Here is a 27,278-nt window from a genome sequence, read left to right as displayed (position 1 = left end):
ACTACAGAGTCCTCCTTTTTCCACCCAGGACTTTCTCCTCAAAGACTCCTCTTCCTGGCTCTGCAGGTGGCTGCTGCACTGGGATGGACACAGAGCAGGAAGGTGGGTGTGTTGAAGCCAGATGGGAATGAGACCAGAGGGAGGGAGCTGGTTCAGGCCTGGGGCTGGCGAGGAAAGCAGCCCCCAAGATCCCTGTGTGCCACTGGCGCACAGGCCACAGCGTCAACAGCACCTGGGACCTCACTAGAAATGCAGCAGCTTGAAGTGATGGGTGTGAGGTGGAGGGTGAGAGCGGGCAGGGGTCATGCGGGGGATTGGGGGGGTTGTCTGTGGTGGTGGACAGGTGAGTGAAGGGCAGGGGGTGGAGGCAGGTTATGTTGGGTCAGCAATGGTGAGGACGGACGTGAGGGTGGTGCCACAGAGGGCCCTCACCTGTCACCAGGTTCCGAATGAGAAGGGCCTCGTCTTCCTTGTGGTACTCCAGCATGCCCTGGAAGTCCTTCTCTTTCCGCTGGACGGTGACCTGCCTGTTGAGCTCATGACGCTTCCTCTCACTCTGGGCCAATGCCTGGGCAGCTGAGCAGGAAAGAGACGGTGGAGCATGAGCAGAGATCTTCAGGCTGCAGGCCCGTGGGGAGGGGACGTCTCAGATGGGTGGGGTTTGGGCCTGGGGACCCACTGTTCCGGTTGTCTGAGCTCCCACACTCCTTATGTGGTCTGCTCTGCAACCTGGCCCACACTCCAAGTGTGGACCCGACCTGACAAACTCAGATGGTATATGGTAGTAATCTAATGGGACCACTGTCATATATGCAGTCCATCATTGACCGAAACATTGTCATGTGGCATGTAACTGTAGTTGCAAAGACTGCATTTAGCAGGTCCTGCTCCTGGATCTACATTTGGGGGCTGGAGACTCTTGTAAGTACTGTTGGCGGAGGAAGAAATTTTCCTCTACCCTTCTAGGTTCTCCTGACTGGTCTAGGAATTAAATTGACATGAGACAGATTAACAGGAGAAAAACAAGCAAAGTTTAACAACATGTATACATGGGAGAGATCTAGGAAAACTGAGTAACATGCCAAAATGGCCAAAGCCCTCACCTTAAATACCATCCTCAGCTAAAGACAAAAGGAGATGTTGGGGGTGGGGAGAGTCAGGGAGGTCAAAGGGAAGGAAGACAATTCACAGGTAGGTGAAAAGGAGAAAACACTTGGAAAACAAGTGTTTGGCTACACAGAAACAGAAGAACACAGAAAGGAGCCCAACAAACAGGCTTTTCTAGGTTCCTCCCTGTCTACCATCTGGTTCATCTTATGCTAGGGTGACAGATTGCTTCCTGAGGCAGGTTTTTTAAATCTCAATTCTTTTAGGCAGTTAAGGGAGAGGTAACAAAAAAACTTTGAGTCTTTTGTTTCTTAAAAATAATTAGCCTAAAATAATCCTCATGTTAAAGAGACACACTATGGGGTGGCAAGTTTTGCTCCCCTTCAGTACACTCTAAGATGTTCACACCATGATGAAATCGCCAAACAATGTACTTCACAGAATGTATGCCCGTTGTGGAGCAACACATTATACATAAGGTAATTATTCAAGTGGCATTTCAGTGGTTTGGTTGAGGGTATGAAGGCCTGGTCATCCCTCACTCAGGACTTTCCCCGGCCTGACAGCATGCGAGAGGGTGGTGGGTATCTACAGAGTTATCCTCAAGCACACAGGGCAAGCTGCAGGACCAGATGGAGGAGGTGGGAGGAAGAGCAGGTGGGAAGAGGCTGATCCATCGACCCAGTGGCCCCACAAGGCTCGGCACAAACAGGAGGGGAGCAGGGAGAGCGAGCACCCAGAGGTGGGAGTGTGCTCAAAGCACTCTGCCAGCTGGAGGGGAGGCTCTGTGAGGGCAGAGGGGAATTTGGAGAGGAGCACCAGACAAGAGCAGGGATTTCATTCTGCAGGCAATGAGGAGGTGACAGAGGACTGACAGCACCATGGGCAGAGGTGGGGAACTGGCTGGCTACTATAGTCATTTGGGAACCTTGGAAGGTCATGGAGGAGGAGGAGGGGTGAACAGAGAAGCATTTGAGGAGAGAGCGCGATAGGTCTTCAAGACTGAGCAAAAAGGAGAAGCCTGAAGCCTGCGTGACTAGGAGAATAAGAACTTAAGGAACAGAAATGAAAAGTCCAAAGATGGAGGGTCGCTGAATAGGACAGACATACCTGCCCTCCTAGAGCTTCGTCTAAAGCAGCAGGTGGACATAATTAGGTGATTAAACAAACAGACAACACCTATGGTGTTAGAACAGTGAAAGAAGGGACTTGAGTCCTGGGGACACAGCTCCTGAGCTGAGGGTGGAAGGATGACAAGTGTATCCAGGTGATGCGGGGGAGTATCCAGGTGGTCATGGGGTATCCAGGTGATGGGGGGTTATCCAGGTGGTGGTGGGGTATCCAGGTGATGGGGGGTTATCCAGGTGGTGAAGGGGGGGTATCCAGGTGGTGGTTGGGGGCTATCCAGGTGGTAAGGGGCACCGAGAGTTCCAGGCAAGGTGGCATATGCAAAGAGGGGCAGAGGAGTGACATGATTAGATTTGCAGCAGGGAGCCAGAGGAAGAGAACATTCTGCATGTTTCTGGAACGGCAATTTAAATCTCTGCCTGAGCCCTCTGGGCCAGATTCCAGTTTGGAAGTCTAATCGCAGAACTGAGCTCTCTCCTTCTTGACTACCCATAGCATGCAGTGAGGCCACTGGGGTTTGGGTCTTCGCGTTATGCAGTAATCTTTCACACCACAGTTTTGCCTCCCAGCTTTAAGCCCTTTGAGGGCAGGGGTTGCCCCTCCCTCCAGCCCTGTAGAGCTCAGAGTAAGCACCCAACCACCTGCTGAATTCAAGTGTCATTAGCCCAGATTCTGGCAACTGAGAGTGTTGGAGCCTGTGTGGTCTGAATGATTCTATCACACGCCTGGACTGGGCACAGATCCCAGGAAATTGGTGAAGAGGAAAGAGCGAGGTAGGCAGTTCTTTCCCTCAGGCATGGCTGAACACACCTGTGCGTCACAACACACGCATGCATGCACACACTCACAGACCCACACTACCTTCTAGGTCCTGGACTTTCTTCATGTAAATCTTCAGCTGTTTCTTGAGCTTCTTCTCATTCTTTTCTAGCTTTTCTACCAGTTCTTTAAGGTCCTGAAAGCAGAAGGAAGCAGTGTGAGAACAGACCTAACCCCACGCTGGAGGGCAGAGGGTAGAATCCTGAGGCCCAGTGTGGCCAGAGGCAGCCACCCAAGGAGGCCAGGCTCCATGACCAGTCAGGACACCCACCCTAAGCAGCTCACTGCTGCCCGGTTTGGACCCAGGAAGGAGGAAAAGGGTGAGAGTTCATTCCCTCACTCTAGATAGGGCCAGCTCCTCCTGGCTCAGGCTGCCTGGCACCAGGGTCAACCCCAAGGTTCTCCAGGCCAGGCCTCCTCAGGTCACCATACCAAACCCCAAGAGACACTGAGCCCACGTGTCTCCAGGTGGGTGGGTGGGCAGTGTCCTGGGAAGGAATGGACAGGTGAAGGCGTGGCACTCGGCGGTGAAGAGCTGACAGGCAGTGAGATTACCTGGGATCCAGAAGCCAAACAGGACCCCGGCCAGGGCCCCTCTGTGGCTGCCCAATCCCTAGCAACCGTGGCCACTGGAAGCCATTCAGCCCACTGGGACCTGGAACAGCATTAATGTCCCCTCTGTCCCAGCTGGGCAGTGGTCCTCTGTGGTCGGCGAGGCAGGGAGCTCCATCACCATTATAGTTTCTGTGACTAGGAGCGACATGGAAGACAGAAGCAAACATGCCACTGAGGAACCTCAGAAAACATCTGGGTGACATGACAATTTTTTAAGGTTGGCCTCCAGATAAAAGTCAGCCAAAAGCTCAATCTCAGTGCTGTGGCCATGACAAACCACAGAGTAAAACCCAGGCCAGGGACCCACAAGTGCACGGCAAGTGAGAGTCAGCCCATCAACCTAGGTACCTCGAGAAACTTTAGATGAGATTCTTTGGGGCACATAAGGGTTCCTATGAACCCTCCATTCTACTCACACTCCATCTCATCCTTAGGCATCTTTCCTGAGCTGTGCCAAAGCCTGCAAGTGTCCCTGTGGCTCCCCAGCTCCAGTGGCTTCACTGTGTGCCACCCCCACCCCTACCTGGTGCTCACATAACCCTCACAACAGCCAGCCGCCCCGAATGCTCGCTGATTCACGAGGCCCTTCCTCTTGCAAGGAGGAACCAATGCTTGGAGGTAAATGACTTGGCCAATCCAGTGAAGGAGGAACCCTGAGCTGCTCCAGACCAGAGTCACTATGTGACATTACAAATCCAAAAGACAAAAACATGCTTGTGTCTCTTCAACCACTGTTTTAAAATTTTTCTCTATACTCTGGACAGTCAGATAATAAATGCTCCACCACCTATTTACAGTTAAAAATCACACACATCTGGTAGCCAGGCCTTGGCTATTATCTTCTGTCTTTAAGAGCTCTGAAGTCTCAGCCAGCTTCTGGACAAAGAGCCAGGAAACAGAGTGTTCCACCTGGACCACTGGGCCAGGGGTACTTCTGATCCACGTCACTGAACAGCGGCTTCGCATGGCTCAGCTCCCGTGTGGTGTCTCTAGCTCTTTCTACCCACCCCCTGCCCTCGAGTCCTGGAGCACTGCACTCCTTACCACGTCAAGGGGAACGGTAGAGAGCAGTGGTTCCCAGTGCCGCATGCTGGAACTACCTGAGGATCTTTCAAGCTTGAAAGCAATGAATTTAGGACAAACAACAGGGAATGCGGTGCTGGCCACAGTGAGTGGTAAATGTGGGGAGCTACTGAGGCCCAAAGTCACAGAGGAGGCTAACCTTACAGATGGCTTACGAAAGAATGAGTTCAACCTATGAGGAATCTTGGAAACAGAGATGAGCATGTCATCCTCCTGTCAGCATCCATAGCCTTCCCAATCACTCCAGCTAGAAGCCATTTGCCCGAATTCCTCTAAACTCGACTCTGAGGCACCCCAGCGCTCCATGCTGTGGTTCAGGTGCACAGGCCTCATCCTCGCCGCCACTGTCAGGGCTCCGCCAGCCGGCCCACAGGAGGTACTAATGCTTGCTCAGCAAGGGAACAGAAATCACAGAAGCCCCTGGCCCTGCTGGCTCTGCCTATGAGCCCCAGCCTCTGCCTGGGCAAACAGGGTGGACCATGCTCTAGAAGGAGTCTCCCATCAGGCTGCAAGCTGAAGACCTCCTCACCTCGTCTTCAGCCTCACCCGCCCAGCAACCCAGGCTCCTGCTCAGGTCCCAGGCCCACTACTCAGCAGTCACAGTACTGACTCCTAAGCCCTCCTGATGAGCTGGTGCATTCCTCCATGGAACACAGCCCTCCTTATAAGGTGGTCGCCCACCACACCACTTGGTCAATGGTCCCTCCAGGGAGAACGGGGCTGGTGGAGGCATTTTCCACACTGCCTTCTTTACTTGGTAGAAGCAAGTCCAACAATTTAATACAAAGATTTCTTTTCATAAAGCTGCCAGTTTACAGACGTGTGTATAACAGTGACATGCAGAGATAGAGAGAATCAGAGGGAAGGAATGAGGAATACAAGTCCTGTTGAATCTCGGGATTGACTGAACTGGTCACCCATCACTGGGTCACCTGGGTATAAAGGGGAAAGGCTCTTGGACGGCAAGGTCTGCTGGCGCATGAACTTGCCGGCTAGGTTCAGGGCACCTCCTGCGGCTCCCAGAACAGGCACTCTCAGCTCCAGAAGGCTAGTGGCCCTCCTGTGCCACCCCATCTTCCGCCTGCCCTCGCTCCTGAGTGCCTGTGTCCACGCCCCTCTTCTCCCCGCTCCTCTCTGCCTGTCTACGTGGTTGACATCCCCTCCATGCCTCCTGCCTCAGCCAAGCCTCCTTTACAATTCTCTGTAATACTTGTTAATCCCACGTAGAATCACATTTTTAGAAACACTATCTTCTTTCACTTCTTTCGTGTGTGTCTACTAACCTGTGAGCTCTCTGAGGACAGAGACTGTCTTCCATTTTTCTGGTGTCTGCCAGGGCTCCTTTGGTGACTGTCTGCAATTATGGCCACCAGCATATACCTCCCTTTCCTCCTCCTAGGGAGAGGAAGAGTGTACCCCCCACTAAATCCGGCCTAGCAACAGGATTTGTTTTGATCAACAGAACGTGGCAGAGGTGACCCTGTGCCGGCTCTGGGACTAGGTCTGGAGAGGCCTCCCAGATCCTGCTTTCATCTTCTTGGAAGGCAGCTACCAAGTAAAGAAGCTCAGAGTAGGCCAACGAACGATGAGAGTGCATGTGGTGAGAGACCACATGGAGGGGAACCAAGGCCCCTAGGCAACAGCCAGCACCGATACTCCAGACACAGGATGGAGGTTGTCTCAGATCCTCCAGCCCAGCCTACACCAGCGGAGCAGAGGTAAGGCCCCCGACACTGCCAGAATTGCTGACCTGCACAATGTGTTTGCTGTTTTAAGCTGCTAAGGTCAGGGGAGGTTGGTTATACAGTAACAGAGAACTGGAAAGAGCTCCACAAACTTTTGCTGACTAGAAGTTTCTAGATTCTCTGTTCCTGCTACAGGGCCAAGGACATGAACCTTGTCCATTCCTCGTCCCATTTTCTTCCAAAATGTGACTTCCCAGAGCTGGGAGCCAACTGGGCACGGCTACTCACCAGGTTCTCATTGGTCAGCCGGGTTATCTCCTGCTGGACGCCAAATTCCACCTGGGCTTCTGGGGAAAGCAGCAGCGTTTGGCAGAAGGTCTGCTGCTGCTTGTCCATCTCCTCCTTGAGGGCCTCCACCTGCGCCTTGAGGTGCTCCACCTCCTCCTCATGCTCCCGGCTCTGGGCCTGCAGCTGTGCCTCCAGCAACCTGTGCCAGGGAGAGGAGGGCAGGTCACCATGGGGCGAGGGTCAGTGCCCCCATGTGAGGGGCCACTGATGGGCACACAACAGGGCAGCAGCCAAGCACACATGAGCAGCAGCGGCAATTGCATGAATTCAACAGGGGACAGACACTGAGGGAAACAGATCTATGGAGCTCCTCAGGCAAGCAGACCAGCCTGTCCTTCCAGATGACAGGAAACGGGGCCAAACTCAGCACCCCTGGTCTTAGGCCTCTGTCGTGACCACCCCCCTCCCCTTGTTCCTCATTCTGAAGCACACTCTGTTGGTTTGGTGTTGAGAGGTTATCTCCACGTCAAAATGTCATCAGCAGAAATAAATGTCTCATAGCATCTTTTAAATAAAAGTATTTGCATCTGGAGGAGGGAGCAAATCTACAAGGGACCTAGAGAGAGGGGCACATCTATACTGCGAACTCCCAGACGGAATCAACTACGTTTTCGGCAGCTCAGTCAGCTTCACAGCAGCACTGGGTGCGATGCTTGGCTCCCAGTGGATTCTCAACACAGTTACACAAAATGAATGAAGACATGACAGAAGAAATGACTGATTTGCCCACTCACTACTGGCAGCATTACCAAGGGAAAGCAGTAAGAATGTGAGAATTGTGGGGAATAATTTGGTAATTAAATCAGCATTTTAGAGGACATACAACATTCAGATAACATCCAATCTTGGCTACAATCCACTAAAAGCAATCACCAGTAAGTTATAAATTTAACGAGAGAGAGAATAGCAACGCTGGGGTTCTAGGGACTCTGCCCCAAGGATCAGTTCCTGATTTGGGCTGTGACTTTAAGCTCACATCTTTATCCTCCACATAGACTCTGGTTGGTGACTTGGGCTAGGGTCCTGTACGTGGTCCAGGAACCCCTGCCCAAGTGTCAGACTAGCTACCTCATCCTGCGGGTGAGAAAACTAAGGCAAGAGAGCTTTGAGGCCACAGCCAGTGGCAGAGCTGGTTCTAGAAGCCGGATCTCCTGATGCATAGACCTGTGCTTTGTTTGCACTTTTAATGCATTCACCTGCTTATGTATTAAACCATGTCCAATCTCCTGATAGAGAGCCTGGAGGAATTACCTGGTTTCACACACGGGTGTCCCCCTCCAATAAAACAGATCTCTGGGTGGGATAGGAATCTGACCTCATTGAATAATAGCCATTATAATAATGCAAGTAGCACCTAATAGTCCTTCCATGCTTACTATATGCCAGGCATGTGTGAAGTGCTTTACCTGTGTTAACTACTCCTTATAATGACCTGAGGCAGCAGGTCCTGTTGTGATCCACATTCTACCAGCGAGTAATGGCGACAGATGTCACCTTGCTCAGAGACGGTGGGGTCATATTTGAACCCAGAGCCAGGAGACACACTGCCTTGAGAACCAGCTGACCTGGACTTTCTTTTTCCAAGAAGAGATGCTCTTGTTGCTGTAATGGGACCTCCACTACGTCATCAGCAGGCAGAACTTTGGAGATGGTGTGTGAGTGTGCCAGGCTCCCGTTCCAGCTCCGCCACTGCCTGGCCGAGTGGGCTGGGCACGGCCCTCACTCCACCTCACTGAGCTTCAGTTTCCTCTTCTGGGGAACAAGCCTGAAGACCATTATCCCATCTATTGCTGGCAGTCTCAAATGCACAAAGCTAAGCCGCCGCCCTGAAAAGCCACACACTGCAACAAAGGTGTGACGAGACCATAATGTTGAGCTATTTTTGTGCATGTCTGACCTTGCTTGCTAAATGGTTTAGCCATGGCTGGAGGCCAATGGGCTATGGATTCTGACTCTGGTATCAAATGGAACCAGGTTCAAATTCTGGATCTTCTGCTTATGCAGTTCCTTAAATCCTGCAAGCTTCAATGTCCTCGTCCCATGAGTGTGTGGTGAGGGTCAGACTTGATACATGCAGCGCACCGAGCATGGGGCTCGTTAGCTGTTGTCAGCTCCAGGCAGTCACTGCACTGGGCATGCTGGAGGGCAGGCTCTGAGGAGCCCTGTGCACAGAGCACAACCAGCAGCACACATCCAGCCAACATTCAGGGCTGACCCTGCAGAGTTTAGATGGTCAACAGGTAGCATGGAAGCAGCACAGACTCAGGAGACCCAAGAATATCCTTCTCAGCCCTGTTCTAAATAGCTGTGTGCCTGCTGCCACGTTAACTTGCCCCTTGTGTATTCCTTCTCCCATAGAGTGAGTTGGACCAGGTGGTTTCCAAGGTTCCATTGAACCATCAAGTGCCATCACCTTGATCCAAACAAGCAGCTTCCCCTGACCTCATCCATGCAGCCTGGACACAAAGTGCCATATGGGTGAGCTGAGGGCTACCCCCCACATCCACCCGTGAATGGTACCCAGTTCCCTTACATCCATGCTAGCTGAAAAACAATTAAGCATAGACATGAGCAGGCAGAACAGACATGGCAGACACAGGAAGAAAGGCATATATTTGACCTGGCAACTTGCTTTAGGCCTTGGTAGGCCAAGCCCAGTTCTCCATCTTCATTCAAATATCCCCAATCCTCAGTCTTGCTAGAAATAAAGGATAAAAAACAGGGCATCCAGTGTAGAGGAAAGAGACAGGCAGGCAGAGCGCCCGGGACGGTAAAGCGATTCCAGCCAAGGTTTGGAAATGAAAAGGGGAAGGGCTCAAGAACTCCCAGCTTCCCTCCTTCCTCTCCCGCCACCAGCACTTGGGTGCCTGCAAACAGCTTCTCCACTGTCTCCCAGTTCCTGTCTTGGAATGGGGTTCATGCGCTCTCATGTGAGTCTCACTGGTCATTCAGGCCAGAACACATGCTGCTGAAGAGAGAACAAAGGGATGCACTTGTTTGGGTAACTGTAAAAAACAGTGCACAAGCCGGGCGGAGGCAGTGATATGCTCTCACACACCGTCCTTCTCTCTCCCAGAATGATTCTGATTTGGAAAATAAAAGGGAGAATCAGGGGAGATGCACACAGAACGGGGAGGAGAGCACTCTGCACGGGGGAAGCTGCAGAGGCTGAGCAGGCATTCACTGTCCAGGGCGGGAGGGCAGCCTCCTGGGATGCTGTGTGCCCCCACACCCCCGCAGCAGGGAAGGCACTTTGTAGGGAGGAGGAAGAAAGAGACAATATTTTGCCTGCTTTTCAATGTGTATCTCCTTTCTGCTGCTGCTTAAGGGCACAAAAGTATTAACTCATCTCAACTCCAGCCCTTGCTGCAGAATCTTACATAAAGAAACAGCTAATAAAAACTTAGTGACCCTGCAAGGCCCACCCGGGCTGCCTCTTGGACACAGCTGGTCTCGTCAACACCAGGCCCCACCCTGAAAGTCTGAAGGAAATGAGGGGAGCGGGGCATAGTGGAGACTGGACTGCTGGGGCTACTCTAGGGCTTCAGTTCCCTGGGTCCACCCCTTACTGTCACAGCATGTTCTCCCCGCAATGGGGCAGCGGGGGAATTACTGCCAACAAGCTCATCCTGGGATCTTTCCTGTTCCGGACTCCGGCTCCTCAAAGGTCCAGAGCCTCACCCAGGCCTGGCCTCCCTGGAGGCTGCCCCTGGTTGTAGACTTTTGCTATCCCCTCCCATGCTTAGCACTTGGCTGTCCTGTGTGTTCCATGCATCCTAGCAAACTCCAAAGCCACCTGGGCTGTGTCAGGGCCAGCAGAGAGCTCAGCACCTTTCCCTGCTCAGGTATGACACTAACCTTTAACTAGGGCCTTTTAGTACCTACTGCTTTGACCCAAAGTGGGGGGCTCCCTGGGAGGACTTCCAGGCACAGTGCTGTCCTTCTGTGGTGGGCCGGGAGGCGAGTGCATCGGTGCTGAGAGGGCATGTGGGATCCTTTACTCCAACCACCTCATTTTGCACACGTGGAGAGATGCCAAGATGGACGTCACTTGCCTGACACTGACACCTGGGCTAGAACCCAGGTGGCCGCCCGACCTTGGTCTAAAGCTCTCTTCCTGTCCCATACTGGCTGGCCCTCAAGACCCCCAGGAGAGGCTGCCCGGTCTCTCTCACAGGGTCACCACACTCCTGTAGTTCCCAGGAGGGCAGATGCTCCCACTCCCTCTCCAGGGGGACGCATGGATGCTGCTGAGCTAAACAGTGAGAAGTTAGCATTCATTCCCAGGTCATCAGCCTCAGAGGAGACACTCAGAATTCTTAATTCTGTAACAGGCCAGGCATGATGCACCAAGATAAAAGTAGGGAACCGGGCGGCCCAGTCAGCCCACAGTGCTCAGGAAGTCAGGCACACGAATAAATTAAAAACCAGTCAACCACCTCCAGGTCTGTCCTGTGTTCCCAGATGAAAGACAAGTCTGCACAGGAGCTTCTCCTCCCGCTCCAGGCCCACCATTAGGGGCGAAGGCTGGGTAGGGAGCGCCACCTGGTGGCAAGAGAAGGAAAATCCCAAACTGCTCAGAGGAATTTTTGTTTTTAACCTAAGCACTTGACGTCAATTAATAAATCAACAAATATTCATGAAAAATCTCCTGCGTATACGCCACTGTGCTGAGCCCCACGCCCAAAGAGGCCACAGACACGTACATGAATAAGCAGCAGATAGAGTCTCCGATTGCAGGAGGCAGCAAGACACAGAGTTGAGGAAAAGGGCTGATGAGCCAGGCCTGGCCTGATCACCTACCTACACGCCTGGGCCCATCTCTTCATGTGTATCTGCGAGGTTTCTTCTGGATCTTTAATTGTATAACCTGATTAAGCTGTAAAGGTCATGCACCAGAAAAGGCCTGGGATAATACTCACTTCCCCACTGTGGAGGTGATGAAAACTAGGAGCCACCACCCACCCCTCTGCCCCAGCTTAAGGACCTGCCTCCCTGTGGACAGAAACAGGCCAGGTTCCTGCCAGCTGGGAGAGGGTCATTTCTAAGAAGACCACTTTGTGCTCCATGGATGTTCTTATTTCTTTAGTTCACACCTAGACTTTCTACCCAACTGCCTAGGAAATTCCTGGGGATCTCTGAGAAATGGGAGGCAGCAACCCCAACATCATGAATAAGAGAGAATCATGAACCTACAGGCCTGGCCACACGAGGGTGAACTGCTCATGGGTATACATGGTTACGCCACTGAATTCCCGCAGACAGAAATGGTGCTGATGGCTCAGGACCAACAGAATTTTGGGAAACGCAGGGAATGATCATCTCCTAGAGCAAAGCTGACAGTTTCTAGCCATGAGCAGTTAAAGAGAGGACTTGTGAGAGAGGAGTGGAGCAGAATCAGGCTCTTGCCCTTCTTTGCCATTCCAAGCAGACATTCCGTAGCAGCTAGGGCTCAAGGCCAAATGAGCCGTAAACCCCAAGCGCATCCTAAGGTGGCGCACACACCCTTCCTGGTTAAACACTGCCTCTGCTGTCCCAGGCAGGCCCACTATGGGGTGAGCAATGACCCCAGGTTTACCTGCCCAAGCCCAGGCGGCAACAGCAAAGCTACTCTCTGTGCTGAGAGGCTCCTGTTGTTTGCTGGGATCTGCTGGGTGGAGAGGGGCTGCAAGGATGTTTCCTGGGGCCCGAGGAAAGGTCCACTAATGCACCCTAAGCCTCGCTTTGGAGTTCTAGACTTGGCAAGGCTTGGGGGGAAATGGCCAGTGGCCAAAGGCGCACTGTTCCTGGAGCCAGACCTGAGCCCTGGCCACACTCCTGCCCCTACCTAGCTCTGCGACCTTGAGTGCGTGCCACAGGTGAGGCCGGCCTGAGAGCAGCAGGAACCCCTGCTCTCCTAGCCCACCTCCCCATACACCTTGGCAGACAGCCCTGAGAAGACGGCAGACTCTCCAGACACCCCACTCTGCCTGCAGCAGCCTATCTCTGGGGCAGGGACCACCCTCTCTTTACTTTAGTTTTGCCATGTGTAAATGGTGACAATGATGCTGGTTTCTCTTTGTTCCCACGATGTGAAAATGAGACAGGTTTTTGGAAGCAGAAGTGCTGTACATATTCCTATGGTGATTCCCAGAGCGGGCTCTCAACACTGGCTTCCCTCCTCAAATTTAAAAAGAAAGGGAAAGACGCAATTGTAAAGATCATAACAGAACTCTGTCAACCCTGAAAGTTAGCAACTGAAAATGTTCTGAACTTGGGACCATGGACGCTTTGAAGGGCTGTCATTGGGCATGGTGGAGTATGTGTGCCTGCGAATGTGTGTGTGTCTAGATTCCTTTCAGAAATCTAAGCAGAATTCAGTGTATGAATGTAAATTTTCCTAGGGACTGGACAGATTTCCCAACTCCCCCCGCAACCACCCATGCATAATATAATTTCTATTGAAGCCAGAACACTCTCTATTACAGGAAACAGTAGGAGAGAAAAACAACTCTGTCTTCAAAGCACCCTTGTCCCCGGGGCCGCCGTGTGTCATTGGGGCAGCCCCTGTTCTAACAGGATGCCCTTGTTGCCAGCTGGGTGCCAGGAATCACAGTCCGCATCCTCCTGCCCTGCCAGCCTGCTCCCTGCTGTCCTCCTTCACTGCTGGGATTTGCCAAATTGGAAGAGACACAAACCCACGAGTGTCACTTCCAGGTATGGCAGGCACTGGGGAACTGCTTCTTCCAGCTTCCCCTCCCCAGGCAGCAGCTCCTGTCTGTACTTAACTCGGTTTCACAGGTTATTCTTTCCCTATTGTACCCTGGGCTTGCTGGGAACGGAATTATTTTAACGTAAAAATAGCTTTTCTTATATCTTATCGCTAGCATTATTACTGCTGCAGAGGAAGACACAGCCAGGGTATTAAGCAGCCCCTGGCAAAACGTGTACTTGAGACTGGATCCCTGACCATGATGTGGATGAAGAAATAGGGAGCTGATAACAGCGATGGTTCTGAAGATAAGAAAGATATGCACACTCACGCATATTTCCTTCTTTTTCCTTCTTTTGATTTTTTCAAATTTTAAATATCACCTGTGCTTTTTTCCTTATTCATCTCACTTCTTATCTTCACCCAAGATAATTTAAAATGACTAAATCTTGACTCCAGTTTTAGCACTGAGAGAGATTCACCTTCATTTCCTTCTCTCTCTCCTTTAGCAAAAAGAATGACATCTCTCCTGAAATAAATTTACCTCCCCGCTGGGCGCTGCTAAATACCTTCACCTTCTGATTACCTACAGTGTGGCTGGAAGCAGCCCTGCCTGGGAGCCAGGCCTTCTGGATTCTACCTTGACTCAGTTACAGGCTGGCTGTGAGCCCGAGGAGCTCAGCCCTTCTGAGCCTCAGTTTCCCTGTCTGCAGAAAGAGGGCTGGATGAGAAGATCTGGAGATCAGAGCACTAGGAAATCTTCAGCGATCCTGTGACCTTCTCGCCAAGTTCACGGCACACTCCTGGTGCCACCTACTGACATTTGCTGGAAGTGCTTGATGTTTTCAGCAATTTTGAACAAATGCTTAGTGATGGCTCAACATTCAGTTAGTTGAGGTAAGAGAGAAAGGCAGCCAAGGAAAAGGTCACCTCCACTTTTACAAGTGCCCACAGAGGCACAAGGAGGCAAAGATAATAACAACAGTGATAACAACGTTAACATCTATTGGGTGCTTGTCACGTGCAGGCACTGTTCTAAGTACTTTACACAGACTAACCCACCTGATCTTCTCAATCACCACAGGAGGTATGCTGCTATGACTGTCCCCAGTTCACAGAGGAGGACACTGAGGCACTGAGTGGTTATGAAGCAGTTACTAAACAACTGGTAGAGAATGGACTCCAGAGTCCACATTCTCAGGCGCTCTGCCATAGCACCTCGGGGTCTCTGTTCTGCCCTACGTCTCAGGGCCCTGCTGCCTCCCTCCGACGGTCACTCTTTTGCCTTGACCCTGGGTTGGCTCATCCTTGAGGAGGGACCAGAGGTGGCTGGTTAACTAAAATCCAGGGCAATCCCATTTTAGCCGATATGGTAGTAGTCAGATTCTCCCATCCAACCTCTGTACTGCCTAGCTGGGGTTCCCTTTCTTTTAAATGACAGAGAAGGGGGCTCACCATGGTGTAAGGCCCACCAGCCCGGTTGAGTAAAGATGGCATTGCAGCAAACAGCTGGGGCTGGCCCCCTCCTCCTGACTGGTTGGGCTCACTTGGCACTGGCTTCCCTCGCAAGGAGAAAAGCCACCCTCAGCCAGTCTTTCCCTTTCCTCTGCCTCCTGTCAAACCTCCCAGGGAAGCTCCCTTTGCGAATGCTTTCCAGAGGACCTGGGTTCTGATGCTCTAGGTGTGTTACTGGAGTCTTGTGAAGCTAACAGTGGGCTTCCTCAGGGCATGGGACTCATCGAGTCTGCTCCTAATCATGTATCTTCTATAGTGAGCAGTACCCTGATGCTGAGCTCACGGGGATGCCTGAGGAGCAGCCTTCAGAGATGAGGTTGGGCTGGGCCCCTCTGCCAGCACCTCCTCCAGGGACGGTTACCACTAGGTGGGACTTACCTGTTTGTCTGGCAGACGCCGTGATAGGCCTCGATGGCATCTTCCTGATCCACGTGCTTTTCACTGTTAGGCCAACTTGTCCTGGCATTAATGTTCGGCTCCTAGAAAGTCCCAGATTAAAAAATAAATAACTCCATTGGTTATACAAACAATTGCCATGAAATGACTATATATAGACAGAGGTATAAAAATAAGCCTTTGGAAAACAACAAAAGCCAGGGATGACTTCAGATAACAGTAGTCAAATCCAGGCAGGAATGTGACTTTAAAAGGTCACATCGGAAGAGTCACAGAATGACAAGCCTGGTTGAGAAAGGCACTGAGTTTGGAGCGGTAGGAGGAAGATGGCAAGGACAGTGTCTCGAAAGGAGAAAGCACCTCAAATCCAGAGAATGTGATTAAAGTCTGTCTCACTTTTGAACCCTCCACACTCGATAACGCCTACCTGCCCCCACCCCCATGCTGCCCCAGGGCCCATGCCCAGAAGTGACCCAGCCTTAGAGCCCAGAATGACCCAGGTGGCCTCTGTCCCCTCCCTCCTGCTCTACAATCTGCCCCAGAAGGTGAAAACATTAGGAAAAATTGCTAAGTTGGACTTGCTACCCTGGGAGGACTAAGAGTGAGGAAGACTTTCTCCACCTCAGTAACAAAGTAAGTAGCAAGGGGCAAGGCATGAGTGAAAAACCAGGCCAAGGGGGCTGCTCAGGCTGTCGCCCTTATGTCTCTCTAATTCTCTGCCTTGTTCTTTTTGAACACATTCATACTGAGCAACTTCAGAAGATTCTAGAAACTTCTAGAAAAGACTTCCATGAAAGGTCATGCTGAGAGGGCAGCAAGTACCTCACTCTGCCTTTAGAGGAGACCCTAGAGCAAAAGACTCTGCTCTTTTAGGTTTAGGTTTAAGATCTTCGTGGGTAATGATATGTAAGAAAAACACCAAATCTGTTGCCTACTGTCACCCCCTAACAAGCCCAACCATGGCTGCCATCTTGTTACCGTGCTCTTGCCAGCAAGTCGTCGCTGGTCAGCACTGACAATCTGGGTCCTCAGGATGAGCACCTCCTCCTTGCGAACCTCAAGCTCCTCATTTGCCAGCTTGAGCTGGTTCAGCAGGAGGCTGTAGCTGTCTGGGGAACTGTGGGTGGAGTCACTCTGTGTGGCTTGGTCGGCCATGGCTTTCCTCAGCTCGTTCAGTTCATTCTTCAGCTTCTTGTTCTCTGACTCCAGCTCTTGTCTCTGGAAGACAGTGGTGTGATACACGCTGTTGGTCCCTAGATCCAGGGCACTGTCCCCATGTGGGCTTCCTCCTCCACCTTCCTTAACCAACCTGCCTGTCCTCCTGGGGAGCTAAGAGCCACCTTCCCATCTTAATGATGAAATATAAGGCACAAGTTCTGACTGGCATCAGGAAGCAGCCAGAGCTGGGGCCTGGATTTGAACCCATAACCCCAAGTTATTGGTGTGAAACATCTGACACGACGCCTCTATGGCAACATTCCCTGAAGCGATTCAGTAGTGTTTGTATTCTAAGCATATTTAGCCAATAAAACCCATCCTTGTGGAAAAGCCAGGTTAGTTTTAAACTTCATGCATTTCACGCAGGACCTCCTAGAACCTTAATATATTAACGTACTTTGTGACTTTCCAAGAGAGGGTATGGAATGCAGGATTTCCTCAAGTTATTTATCTAGACAGCCCCCTTTTTTTTCCCCAAGGTGCATCACATGGACTAATGTTTTAGAGAATACATCAAAAACACTGTTTTGTTGTTTTGGTCATACAGAAAGCCACTGGCCATCAATGCCAGTGGAAGAAAAATTACCTGTATATAGAATCAAAAATAATACCGAAAGATTTTGGAATGTATTTAAAGTTTTCTGGATAAAATATTTAACTTTGTGTTTGAGATGAAGTCAGAAGATTTAAAGTCTGATGATCACAAATTGATAGTAGGGCTCTGAAATATCTGAGATTCAAAATATCCCAAGGAAAACCCAAAAATGTGGAAAGCAGGCATTAGTTGCACAATTATTACAGGGTCATAGGAACATAGAAATAAGGGCCCTTTGGGTATAATCCTTTGATTTTCTGAATGTGGAAGCTGAGAATGGAGGGAAGGCTCACAGTGAGTACAGAGGCTGAGACAGGACTACAGCCCAGCACTGCTGACGCCTGGTCCAGGGAGGTCAATGTACCAGCCCTGCCACACTTCAGGCCTCCTTGGATAATGCTCTGCCAGGTGTGACCAGCCCCAGGACCCTTCTACCCAATCTCACTCCCACAGATAGCACTTGAGCCCAGTGTCCAAAACATGTGCTTCTTGTAACTGGGGGCCCTCCAGGACCAGTTCAACTGACTCCATCTTATCAACAAAGTGATTCAGAATTGCCTTTCAGAAAATTTGCAATGTCATGGAGCCAGAGCATGCGCAGAAGAAGAAATTTTGACCTGAAATGACTGTGGAACCACAAGACCAGGAACACAACTGGAACTTAAAAGTCAGACTCTTATCAGAAATGAGGGGTGCCTCATTCAGGAAGACCCGGTGTTAAAATTCCTTCCTCACCTCATCATAAAAGTTTAGAACCCTGTCATAAATGTTTAGAATCTCACCATCATAAATGCTTGCAGTCCACCAATCAAAACCTGTCCCGCCAGCGTTTCCGCGTTCCAGCCTGTTCTACCTAGCCTCTTAAATTTCGCCCCAAATCCTGAATTAGGGAGACAGATCTGAGGCCACACACCCCCTGTCTCCCTGCATATCGATATTGCAGAATAAAGCTGATTTTTCCCCCAAAGCTGATGTCATAATTAATTGGCTTGTTTATGCGCATCATGCAAGAAAACCCCATTTTTGTGCAGTAACACAGGTAGTTAGTGCCAGAATTGGATTAAACCGTAGGACACCCAGCTGGTGTAGGCAGAGAATGGGAGAATTGCTTGGTGTGGAAAACCTATATATTTTCTGTCAGAAGTGTTGTGAACAGAGGGAACAGTTTCCTATTAGCATACATTATAGTCCCTTGTAGCAGATCTAAATTTTCCTTCATTTCAAAGATGAAGAAACTAAAGTGTGGCAAAGGGAAATTGTGTGCTTATGGCTCCGCTTATTAGCAGACCAGAGTTTAGGAGCAGGTTTGCTGCCGCCCAGCTTCATCATCTATCCTCTACAGGGTGAGAGTTCAAGGAAGCTTGTCTTCCAAGAATCTTACCTTCAGGCTATTGTAGGCTAGATCTGCATCCTGGTCCACATCTATGTCATTCTTTGGTTGGTCCACCTGCAAGAACAGAGAGACAGAAAGGTGAGCATGGACTACTAGGCAGCTATTCCACACAAGTATCTCCACCCATGGTCAAAATCTGCTCGTTTTGCCCTTGCACAAGTACACAGCACTCCAACCCTCCATAAGTCTACTTCCTTCCCACCTCCAAAATGCAGCTCACTACTTCAGGCCACCATGAAGCTCTCCATAAACATCATCCTCTTGCCAGCCCTCCCCACCTTGGCCACTTTATTCACATGGTTCTCGCAGGCAACTACAGGTTGAATATGTATAACACTGTATTATGGGTTGAATTACACTCCCTAAAAAGATACGTTGAAGTCCTGTGAATGTAACCTAATTTGGAAATAGGATCTTTGTAGATGTAATCAAGTCAAGATGAGGTCCTTAGGATGGGCCCTAATGCAACATGACTGGTGTCCTTATGAGAAGAGGAGAAGACGCACACACTCAGGGAAGATGATGGCCGTGTGAAGATGGAGGCAGAGACTGGAGTGATGCAGCTGCAAGCCAAAGATGGCCAAGGACTGCCAGCGACACCAGAAGCTCAGAGGGGGCATGGAGCAAATTCTCTCCAAAAGCCTTAAAGAGAGCATGGCCCTGTTGACACCTTCATTTCTGACTTCTGGCCTCCAGAACTATGAAAGAATAAACGTCTGTTATTTGAAGCCATGCAGTGTGTTATACTTTGTTTCAGCAGCTTTAGGAAACTAGCACTGTAAGACTTATGTACTTCATAAAGAGGTTAATATATAATTAATTACATGCTTATTAATAAGGTTAATGAGCTACTCTTAGGTTTTTTGGGATATGTGTGTGTGCAGATGTGTATTCTGTTTTCCCAACTAAGTCACCCTAAGCACCTTGTGGAGAAGCCTGCTTCTTCTGTCTCTCTATGACAGGTATATGACAGCCAGCCCCCTAAGATGTTCAGACTCCAAAGCTAGTAGATGTGGATGGCAACAACTGGAAAATTAGCCCATTAGGATTCAGCTGGGCCAGTGACAGATATAATTATTTGGCAGCTATTGCACTTTAAGGAGAAGGGGTAGACAACCTTCATAAATGGTTAACTCCTTGGGTGATTTCAAGTAGTGGATGATAGTCTGTGAATAAGAAGGGTTTTTGAAGCTAAAACCAGAGAGTGCTTAATTAGATTATCAACATATTATCTAAGCAACCTTAAATCCAAGGGTAAGGCCACCACCAGCTGTGCATGGATTGGATGTACTCCAGGCTTAGAGACTGGGACTGGATCTGAGCATCTCCTGCTGCTCCTTCCAGATCAAGGATTTCTACTTTTACTGCGTTGTTTCAAGCTCTGCAACCTAGGAAAGCCACTCTTCAAGGTACCAGTCTCTGCTTTGCTTCCTACCATCACCAGTGGTATGGGGATGTGACTGTTCAGGGGTAGCTCTTAACCTGCTGCACCAGTGAGAGGACTGTACCTGTGTTCTATGCAGCATGGATTTGCCATATGACCATAGATAATTGTTGAGTGCATTAGGTTCTTGGAAAACAGAGATCACCCACTCAAATTTGAGTCGTTGTGAGTATTAAGATGCGCTGGCAGTCATGTTTCTAAGTGGACAATCCATTGGAATCATCCTGGTGGCCAAGATGACTTTGCTAGGCCCGGGGAAAGAGAGTTGGATGGACGGGAAGTCAAATACATGGACAGCCTGGCTGGCTGTCATAGAGGCCCCATCCTCACGGAGGCTTAGTCACTCCCACCCTGATGGTACATTCCACAGACTTCCGTGTCATTCCTCACTCAGAGCCTGGCCTCTCTCTAGAGCTGAGACCCTGGGCCATATCTCTCCAGAATAAAGACCCAGGTGGCTCAGGATTCCTCAAGACCAAGGGCAGATTCAAGAACACAACCTCCGAAAGCTTGGCTTCAGGGTACTGTAGAGGGATTCCATACTCCTGCCCACTCCTGCTTCTCTTACTAAACTCTGCCGGAAACAAGGTCATTCTCCTTAAACAGATCCTTAACCCACACCACAGGGCTACGGGCCAAGCCTACAGTTCTAACTCTTCTTCAGTGATTATTTTTTAAGGAAAAAGATACCCTTTTTTCTTTGGTATCAAGACAAACAGAAGTCCTAAAGTCAGGATTTCAAAATTATTTGGCATTTCTGTGGTGCGGAACCTGGAGAGTGAATCTTTAGAGGCAGCTAGGTGGGCAAGGAACTTTCACGTCGGGCATGTCTGATGTCATCTAGGCAGCTTTCCATATATTTGATTTATGCTTGCCTGTCAGGGCAGCTTCTCTTCTAATCGAACGAGTCATTTATATACCCAATCCTTTCACTCTCCATTCTGAATCTAATCCACCTGAGAGATTTAAATCCATCAGCAAGATTTACCTCCCCACTTACTGCTCAGGAAAAACCCCCAAGAATTTACTAGATCGGTAGATCAGAGTCTGTACCGTATTTGATTGGAAAGAGACGTGAGGTATTAAAAAAGGAGACAGTGCATAGAGGTGGGAACAGGGGCAAGGCTGAGGGTGTGGGGAGGGGGATGAATCCTACAACAGGCAATTCAGGCCTGAGAACAAACCAAAGGCCTTTGACAAACCCACTATGGGGTCAGCTAATGCTATGATCCATCTCAGAATCATCCTTGTATCCCATTAGAAGTGGGTCTTATACCCCCCAAGAAACAACAAGTGGCTCGTACCTCCTCATCACCGTTAACTTCAATGGTTGTCTCTATTCCTATAGCACCAATCTCTTTGTGCCCCAACCCTGCACTCATTTCGGCACTATTATTTTTCACCTGGTCCTCCTGAACTAGATTAAAATTCCTTGGGGGCTGGGGACTTCTCTTACATTTTTATCTCCTCTCATTAAGTAAACATTTTGAAGACCTACTATGAGCTTGGCACTGGCATAGTGCTGAGTGTAGCATAGGTGCCCAATAGGTCCTCAAGATAAGAGTGATATGTCTTGGGACACTAAGGTTTCAAACAATAACCTTTCAAGACCCAAGATACTGATGATCATCTGCATTGAGGCCAGGATGCAGTCATGGGATAGCAGGGTGAGTGGCTGCAAAATTGGTCTACCTCTCACCCAATGGGGGTGAATTCAAGTCCATCCCAGATTGCAAGGTACAAGAGGGCAATTGATTTTCTCTGCTAAAATCTGACTTCTGCTTATATTTATACCTTATTTACACATCCTGGTCCTCTATGCAAATGGCTGATGGTGCCACAGGCTCCCCACTAGCTTCACCACTGGAAATCCTTTGCCTGGGAACACTTGGGAAGCTTACTCCCCTTCAACTGGGGTGATCTGGAGCACTTGCAGTGAAGACTCAGTATGATGCCAACACAAGATGGAAGCTCTTCTCTGAAACCCAGCACCAGCATAACCTCATGGGGTCACATCTGCCATATGAGCCCTGGTAGGAGGGAGCTGGATCATTCTCTGATGCCAGTACAAGGGCACTGCTGCAGGCTTCCAGCCCCTTCACACACCTGGACTTTCTTGCTGTCCTGCTGCTCTCTCTTCTCCAGCTGCGTCTGCATCTTCTTCCTCTCCTGCTCAAGCTCCCGCACCCTCTTCTGCAGTTTCAGGAAGACTGTCATGTCCATGGCCGCCTTCTCCAGGCCGATTTCCTTCAGAGGAAGACAGGGAGCAGGGGAGAGGAGATTTTAAGAGCCTAAATGCCTTAGGGAACATACAGCACCTCACTGCCTACCTCTGCATCAGCTGTCTGTCTTCTCTCGCCTCCCAAACATCAATCTGTGCCCTCAGATACAAAGCCAGTGTCAAGCAACCATCACTTCACATATTAAAGCTGGTGCTCCAGGCTCATTTTCTGTCTGGATAACATCTGTGTCTCAGCCATTTGTATTCCTCCTGTGTGAGCCACTTCAGATGACCCATCATATATTTCAAGAAAAAATGGATAAAGACACAACCATTTTATTTGGAAGTTAAAAGAGCTCACTTCTAGAAAATGGTTTGACACTAGAGAAATTATAAAATGCAGGATATAATGCTTCCTGATAAAGAAACAGTGTGGTTACTAATCGCTGTAAGTGTGCTGTCAACCACCACTTGACTGCACCTTGCAACTGAACCAACACTTGCCCTGCCACGGAACTCATTTATCCAACAGATTTTTTTCCCCCTGCTTTTTCTTCCTGAATCCCCCCAGTACATAGGTGCATATTTTTTAGTTGTGGGTCATTCTAGTTCTGGCATGTGGGATGCCACTTCAGCATGGCCTGATGAGTGGTGCCATGTCCGCGCCCAGGATTTGAACTGGTGAAACCCTGGGCCGTCAAAGTGGAGCACGTGAACTTAACTACTCGGCCACAGGGCTGACTCCTATCCAACAGATCTTACAGCATCAGTTTCCCACATTTTTTCATTCAGATTCATGCCTGGGTTTGCCCTGCAGAGTTCTGTCATGTGTGAGTGTCCTTGTACAAACATGGGTATCTGCATGAGCATATCCACATGGATTTTCTAAGTACATGTATGTACATATGTGACAATGTAATTTGGTTCAGCTGGCATATAATAAGTGCTGTGTGCTTAGCCAGCTCTGTGCTCGCTGCTCTGGTCAATCCCAAGAGCCAGTCTCCACTTCCTTGAAGAACATAAATCCACTGATGGAAGTGCTATGTCTGCATGTAAATGGTCACATATACAAACACCTGGGTGGTGTGTCTAGAGTTCAGGCCCACTGAAGCCTCCAGGACCCAGACTCAGGAGACTGCAGTGGCAAAACTAAGGGCCTTAAGTTAGCATTTATTAAATGCTTACTAAGTGAGTAGAGCAAGCACTCAAGCATATCAAACTGCACAACAGCCATACCTTTTATCCCAAGGACATCCTTATCTATGCTTCCACCCTTTACTTCCTCACTTGCTATCTCTTATCATCCTTTGTTTTCCTTTATAACACTTAACAGTACCCATAATTAAATTACAAACTTCTTCCATCAACTGATTATTCCTAACTTTCCATCAGACAAGCTCCCCGAGGGCAGGGACCTTCTCCAGCTTGGTCACCACTGTTTCTCCAGGACCCACCTGCAGTGCCGGGCACAAAGATGTGCTCAAAGCACATTTGTTTTTCTAGCCACGTCTATCCTCATGTGCTTCATAAACTTTTATGCGCTTATGATTTTCTTCTTTTCATGTGCCAGAGGAAAAACTGTGTGTCTGTGTACCTTCGACAAAATTACACACAGACCACGAAGTCCACTGTGGCGTACCTTATTTAGTGACTCTAAGAGGCTATTAGTGACAAAGATACAGCCACTCAGCAAATATTTGTTGTTCCTCTCTGAGTTCTATCCAGCTTCTAAGTCAGGAAGGAAAATTTTCTTGTATATTTATTGCTATTACTATACGCACTGTGGATACTCAACGAGGATGATAAAGATATCTATTTTAATGACTTAGCTGTTCCTTCTTAAGCCAGCCATTTCACCTCTCTGCACTAGGTTCGCAGTTTTGCAAGACAAATCCGGGCTCTACCTTCTTCCTTCCTTTTTGGACTGTGGGTAGAGTGAACGAGAATGAACTGCTTTGCACAGTGAATGTTAACTCTAGAGTATAGTCTATAAGCCCACTGCAGTCCAAGTGGTCTTGCTGTCAGGAGTAAGCCCCTGGGCACTCTGGTCTCTCCCAGTGTAAGAGTAAATCTCTGGGGGTGCTCTACGCAGGGGGTACATGTTCCCTCTGGAGCACGGACAGCAGCCAAGAGCCTGCCTTACTCACCTCCACCTGTTGGAGGGCATCTTCTGTATCTCCGACCTCGGATGTGGAAATGGAGGGGTAATTGGAGTCAGATTCTAAGCTACTTTGGTTTGACGGGTTCCGCCTGTGGCCTGGGGTTTGCTGTTCAAGAAGAAAAATGTAAAAACTCATGATGAACTACTATTAATAAGAACTATTACTTTTAAAAGAACAGTAGGTCCTAAAGTTGGGCTTCTGCCTTATTTGTCAATAAAAATAGGTAATCATCGTTTCCTGGAATGATGGCTAAATAGAGCTATTACCACAAAAAATTTCACCTACAATTCTTACAGTCATCCCAATAAAATGACAGTTAGAAGAGATCACAGCTCCATGGTAAGGACTGAGTTCCCTTGTCTCTTAATGGAATACAAATCCCTAACACTTAGGCCAATTTCTCTGAAAAGTCCCGGGAAACAATGCTTAACTCCTGGTCTTGCCCTGAAAGCCAACAAAGACAGTGCTGTCAACAGCATCCCTCTTGAAAAGAATGTTGCAAATTTGCCCCTAACGGCCCCCTATTTCAACCTGCACTCTACCAATTTTATGAAAATAAACATTAGAAATGGAGTTTACCATTTATATTGTTCATTTAAAAATACCTATTTTTCCCCCTTGCATCTGATTTGGCTTTGAGAGTGAAAACTGATCTTTGTAGGAAAATTTTAGATTTCTGTATATGTTCCTATTCAGCTTCTCTGCCTGGTTTCTATACAATTAACTTATTCAATCTCGTTTGAATATGCATTTCTGGAAGGAATATTTATATGGGGTAAAAAAGAATGACAAATCCTGAAATATGAAAATGTTTCTATGTATATTGCATTTCACCAAAGACTAGGAGCAATGATCAGCCCCTTGTGGGCCTCTCTGCATTACACACTAATGAAGCTGAGATCAGAACTCCCTTACACCATTACTGTTTCAACACAGGGATCTTCCCAGAGCAGAAAACAAGAAAAATAACACACACTTGGGTGGAATTTTCCTTAAACTCCTAACTGAGATCTTTATAAGACCCCAAAGTTGGAAAAGGAGCTGTCCTTGGGAATGAATGATCAGACGGCTCAGCTACTTTCTTATGTGGTAACTTTCCTCAGGAATGGCAAGAACAGATGCTTTTGGAAAGCAGCACTGTGCACACAGCACAGATTCACTGAGCATCACCGTGTGTCAGACAGCAGAGCAGGGGGTTGGCGCTGCGCAAGAACAAGGGCTGTGAAGCCAGAGGGGGCTGGCGCGGTGGGACAGCAGAACTGCCCTCCTTGCCTTTATGATGGTCATCTCGTCCCGAAGGTTGTCGTATCTCTGCTCCAACCGTGAATATTCCTTTACGAGATTCTGGTACCGAGAACGCTCCTCCTCCAGCTCCTTCTTCATCAGGAGATTTTCCTTGACAGAGTTCTGGGCAAATTCATCTGGAAAGCAAGCACACTAAGCTACAGTTCTGCTTTCTGAATGGACTCCCCTACATGTGTTGACTCATGCCTTCTGATTAATCTCTTGTTAAAAGGCTGTCCATGACAAGCTCCTAACAGATACTTGATGAGTTTATTCAACTACTTCGCCTATGCAGAGCAAAAGGAAGCTTGTGACTGTGGCTTAAGTCTTCAGAGAGGGAGAGAAAGACCACCTACTCTTGGGGAAATGGGGGAGAGAAGCAGGCAGCATACGTGACAACTCCCGCAGTTAATGCCCCAGCCTCTCTCTTGTGACCACTGTCACAGCAACTGCTGGCAGCATTCCTGGAAGAACCCAGGTTTTGTCCCAGAATTTCTTCCCTAATCCTGATCTTTCTGGTTCTCAGAGTGCAGAGAGAGTAAAGGAGATTTGAGGAGATAAGGCCAGAAGTTAAATTGGAGGAAGGAGGGAAGACAAAAAGATAACATGGATGGCCTGTTCCCCACCAAAACTTACTATTCATATCAGTGGAAAGAAATAATTTTTAAAGTGAAATTCAACACAGTTTAAGTTTTCAGCAAGATGTCCTGCTGGGTGGGACAGTGCATTCAAGTGGTTGGATTCTCTTGCAGTACAGGGGAGTACCCTGAGGATGGGAGAAGGGGGGTGATTTGTTAAGGCCACACTGAGTCAGGCTAGAACTGGGGTCTGTGGACCCCCAGTGATCCTCTTCAGTCAAGCGGAACATGGGGTTGATGGCAGCCCAGGGGTCGGTGGGTGCTTGAGAGGGGTGACCTGGATCTGACCCAAGACCTTCTCTCTAGCAAACATTAACAGATGACCCACTGGATAGAAGAAACCAAGACAGGTACTATGGATGGTAAAGATAAGTTTTAAAACAGCAATAATGACAGCTCCTAATTGCTCGCTATGTGTCAAGTGCCATTCTAAGCACTCCACGCTTCTGAGATCTGAACCTTTATGTCCATTTTGCAGAGGAAGAAATGGAGGACCACAGTCATTAAGGGACTTGCTCGCAGCCACACAGCACAATATGGTAGTCATTCTTTGAGTGCAGTCTCCCTGACTCAAATCTCACACATTCTATTGGTGATTACGTGCGTCTCACTGTGTTAAACTCCTGAAACCAAATGTCGCAGCACATCTTAAAGATCACCCTTCTTCTTTTTCATCTCTCTTCTAGTAAGGCCCTTTCCCCACTGCAGCATCTTGGCTAACCACACGCCTGGTAAAGAGTCTTTGGGGAAAATCAGCATGGAAAAGAAATGAACACTTACAATGAAACATCAGGCACTCTGGTCCTTACCTTTCGATTGGCACAGGATTTGGTTGTTAAGCTGTTCTTTCTCCTCTTTCAAGAGAGCATTTTCTTGCTCCAGGTCTGCAACTCGCTGAAAGAGAGAGCAACAGGGAAAAATGTTTCCCCTGTGAAG

General features: G+C 49.0%; 1 protein-coding gene across 1 annotated transcript in view; it reads right to left on the bottom strand.

Moving 5' to 3' along the window:
- MYO5B (myosin VB) overlaps positions 1-27,278 on the bottom strand; it is a 347,774-nt gene that overhangs the window by 22,127 nt on the left and 298,369 nt on the right. Inside the window, exons 23-32 of the mRNA XM_044774721.2 lie at positions 27,152-27,236; positions 25,693-25,841; positions 24,406-24,525; positions 22,144-22,284; positions 18,582-18,647; positions 16,366-16,605; positions 15,370-15,470; positions 6,726-6,924; positions 3,097-3,190; positions 433-576 (exon numbers count right to left, since the gene is read on the bottom strand). Of these exons, the coding sequence (XP_044630656.2) occupies positions 433-576; positions 3,097-3,190; positions 6,726-6,924; positions 15,370-15,470; positions 16,366-16,605; positions 18,582-18,647; positions 22,144-22,284; positions 24,406-24,525; positions 25,693-25,841; positions 27,152-27,236 (1,339 nt within the window). The remainder of the gene's footprint in view (positions 1-432; positions 577-3,096; positions 3,191-6,725; positions 6,925-15,369; positions 15,471-16,365; positions 16,606-18,581; positions 18,648-22,143; positions 22,285-24,405; positions 24,526-25,692; positions 25,842-27,151; positions 27,237-27,278) is intronic.

This window comes from Equus asinus, chromosome 7, assembly GCF_041296235.1.
Source record: "Equus asinus isolate D_3611 breed Donkey chromosome 7, EquAss-T2T_v2, whole genome shotgun sequence".
Classification (NCBI taxonomy): Eukaryota; Metazoa; Chordata; class Mammalia; order Perissodactyla; family Equidae; genus Equus; species Equus asinus.
This window is presented reverse-complemented; position numbering and strand designations above follow the sequence as displayed.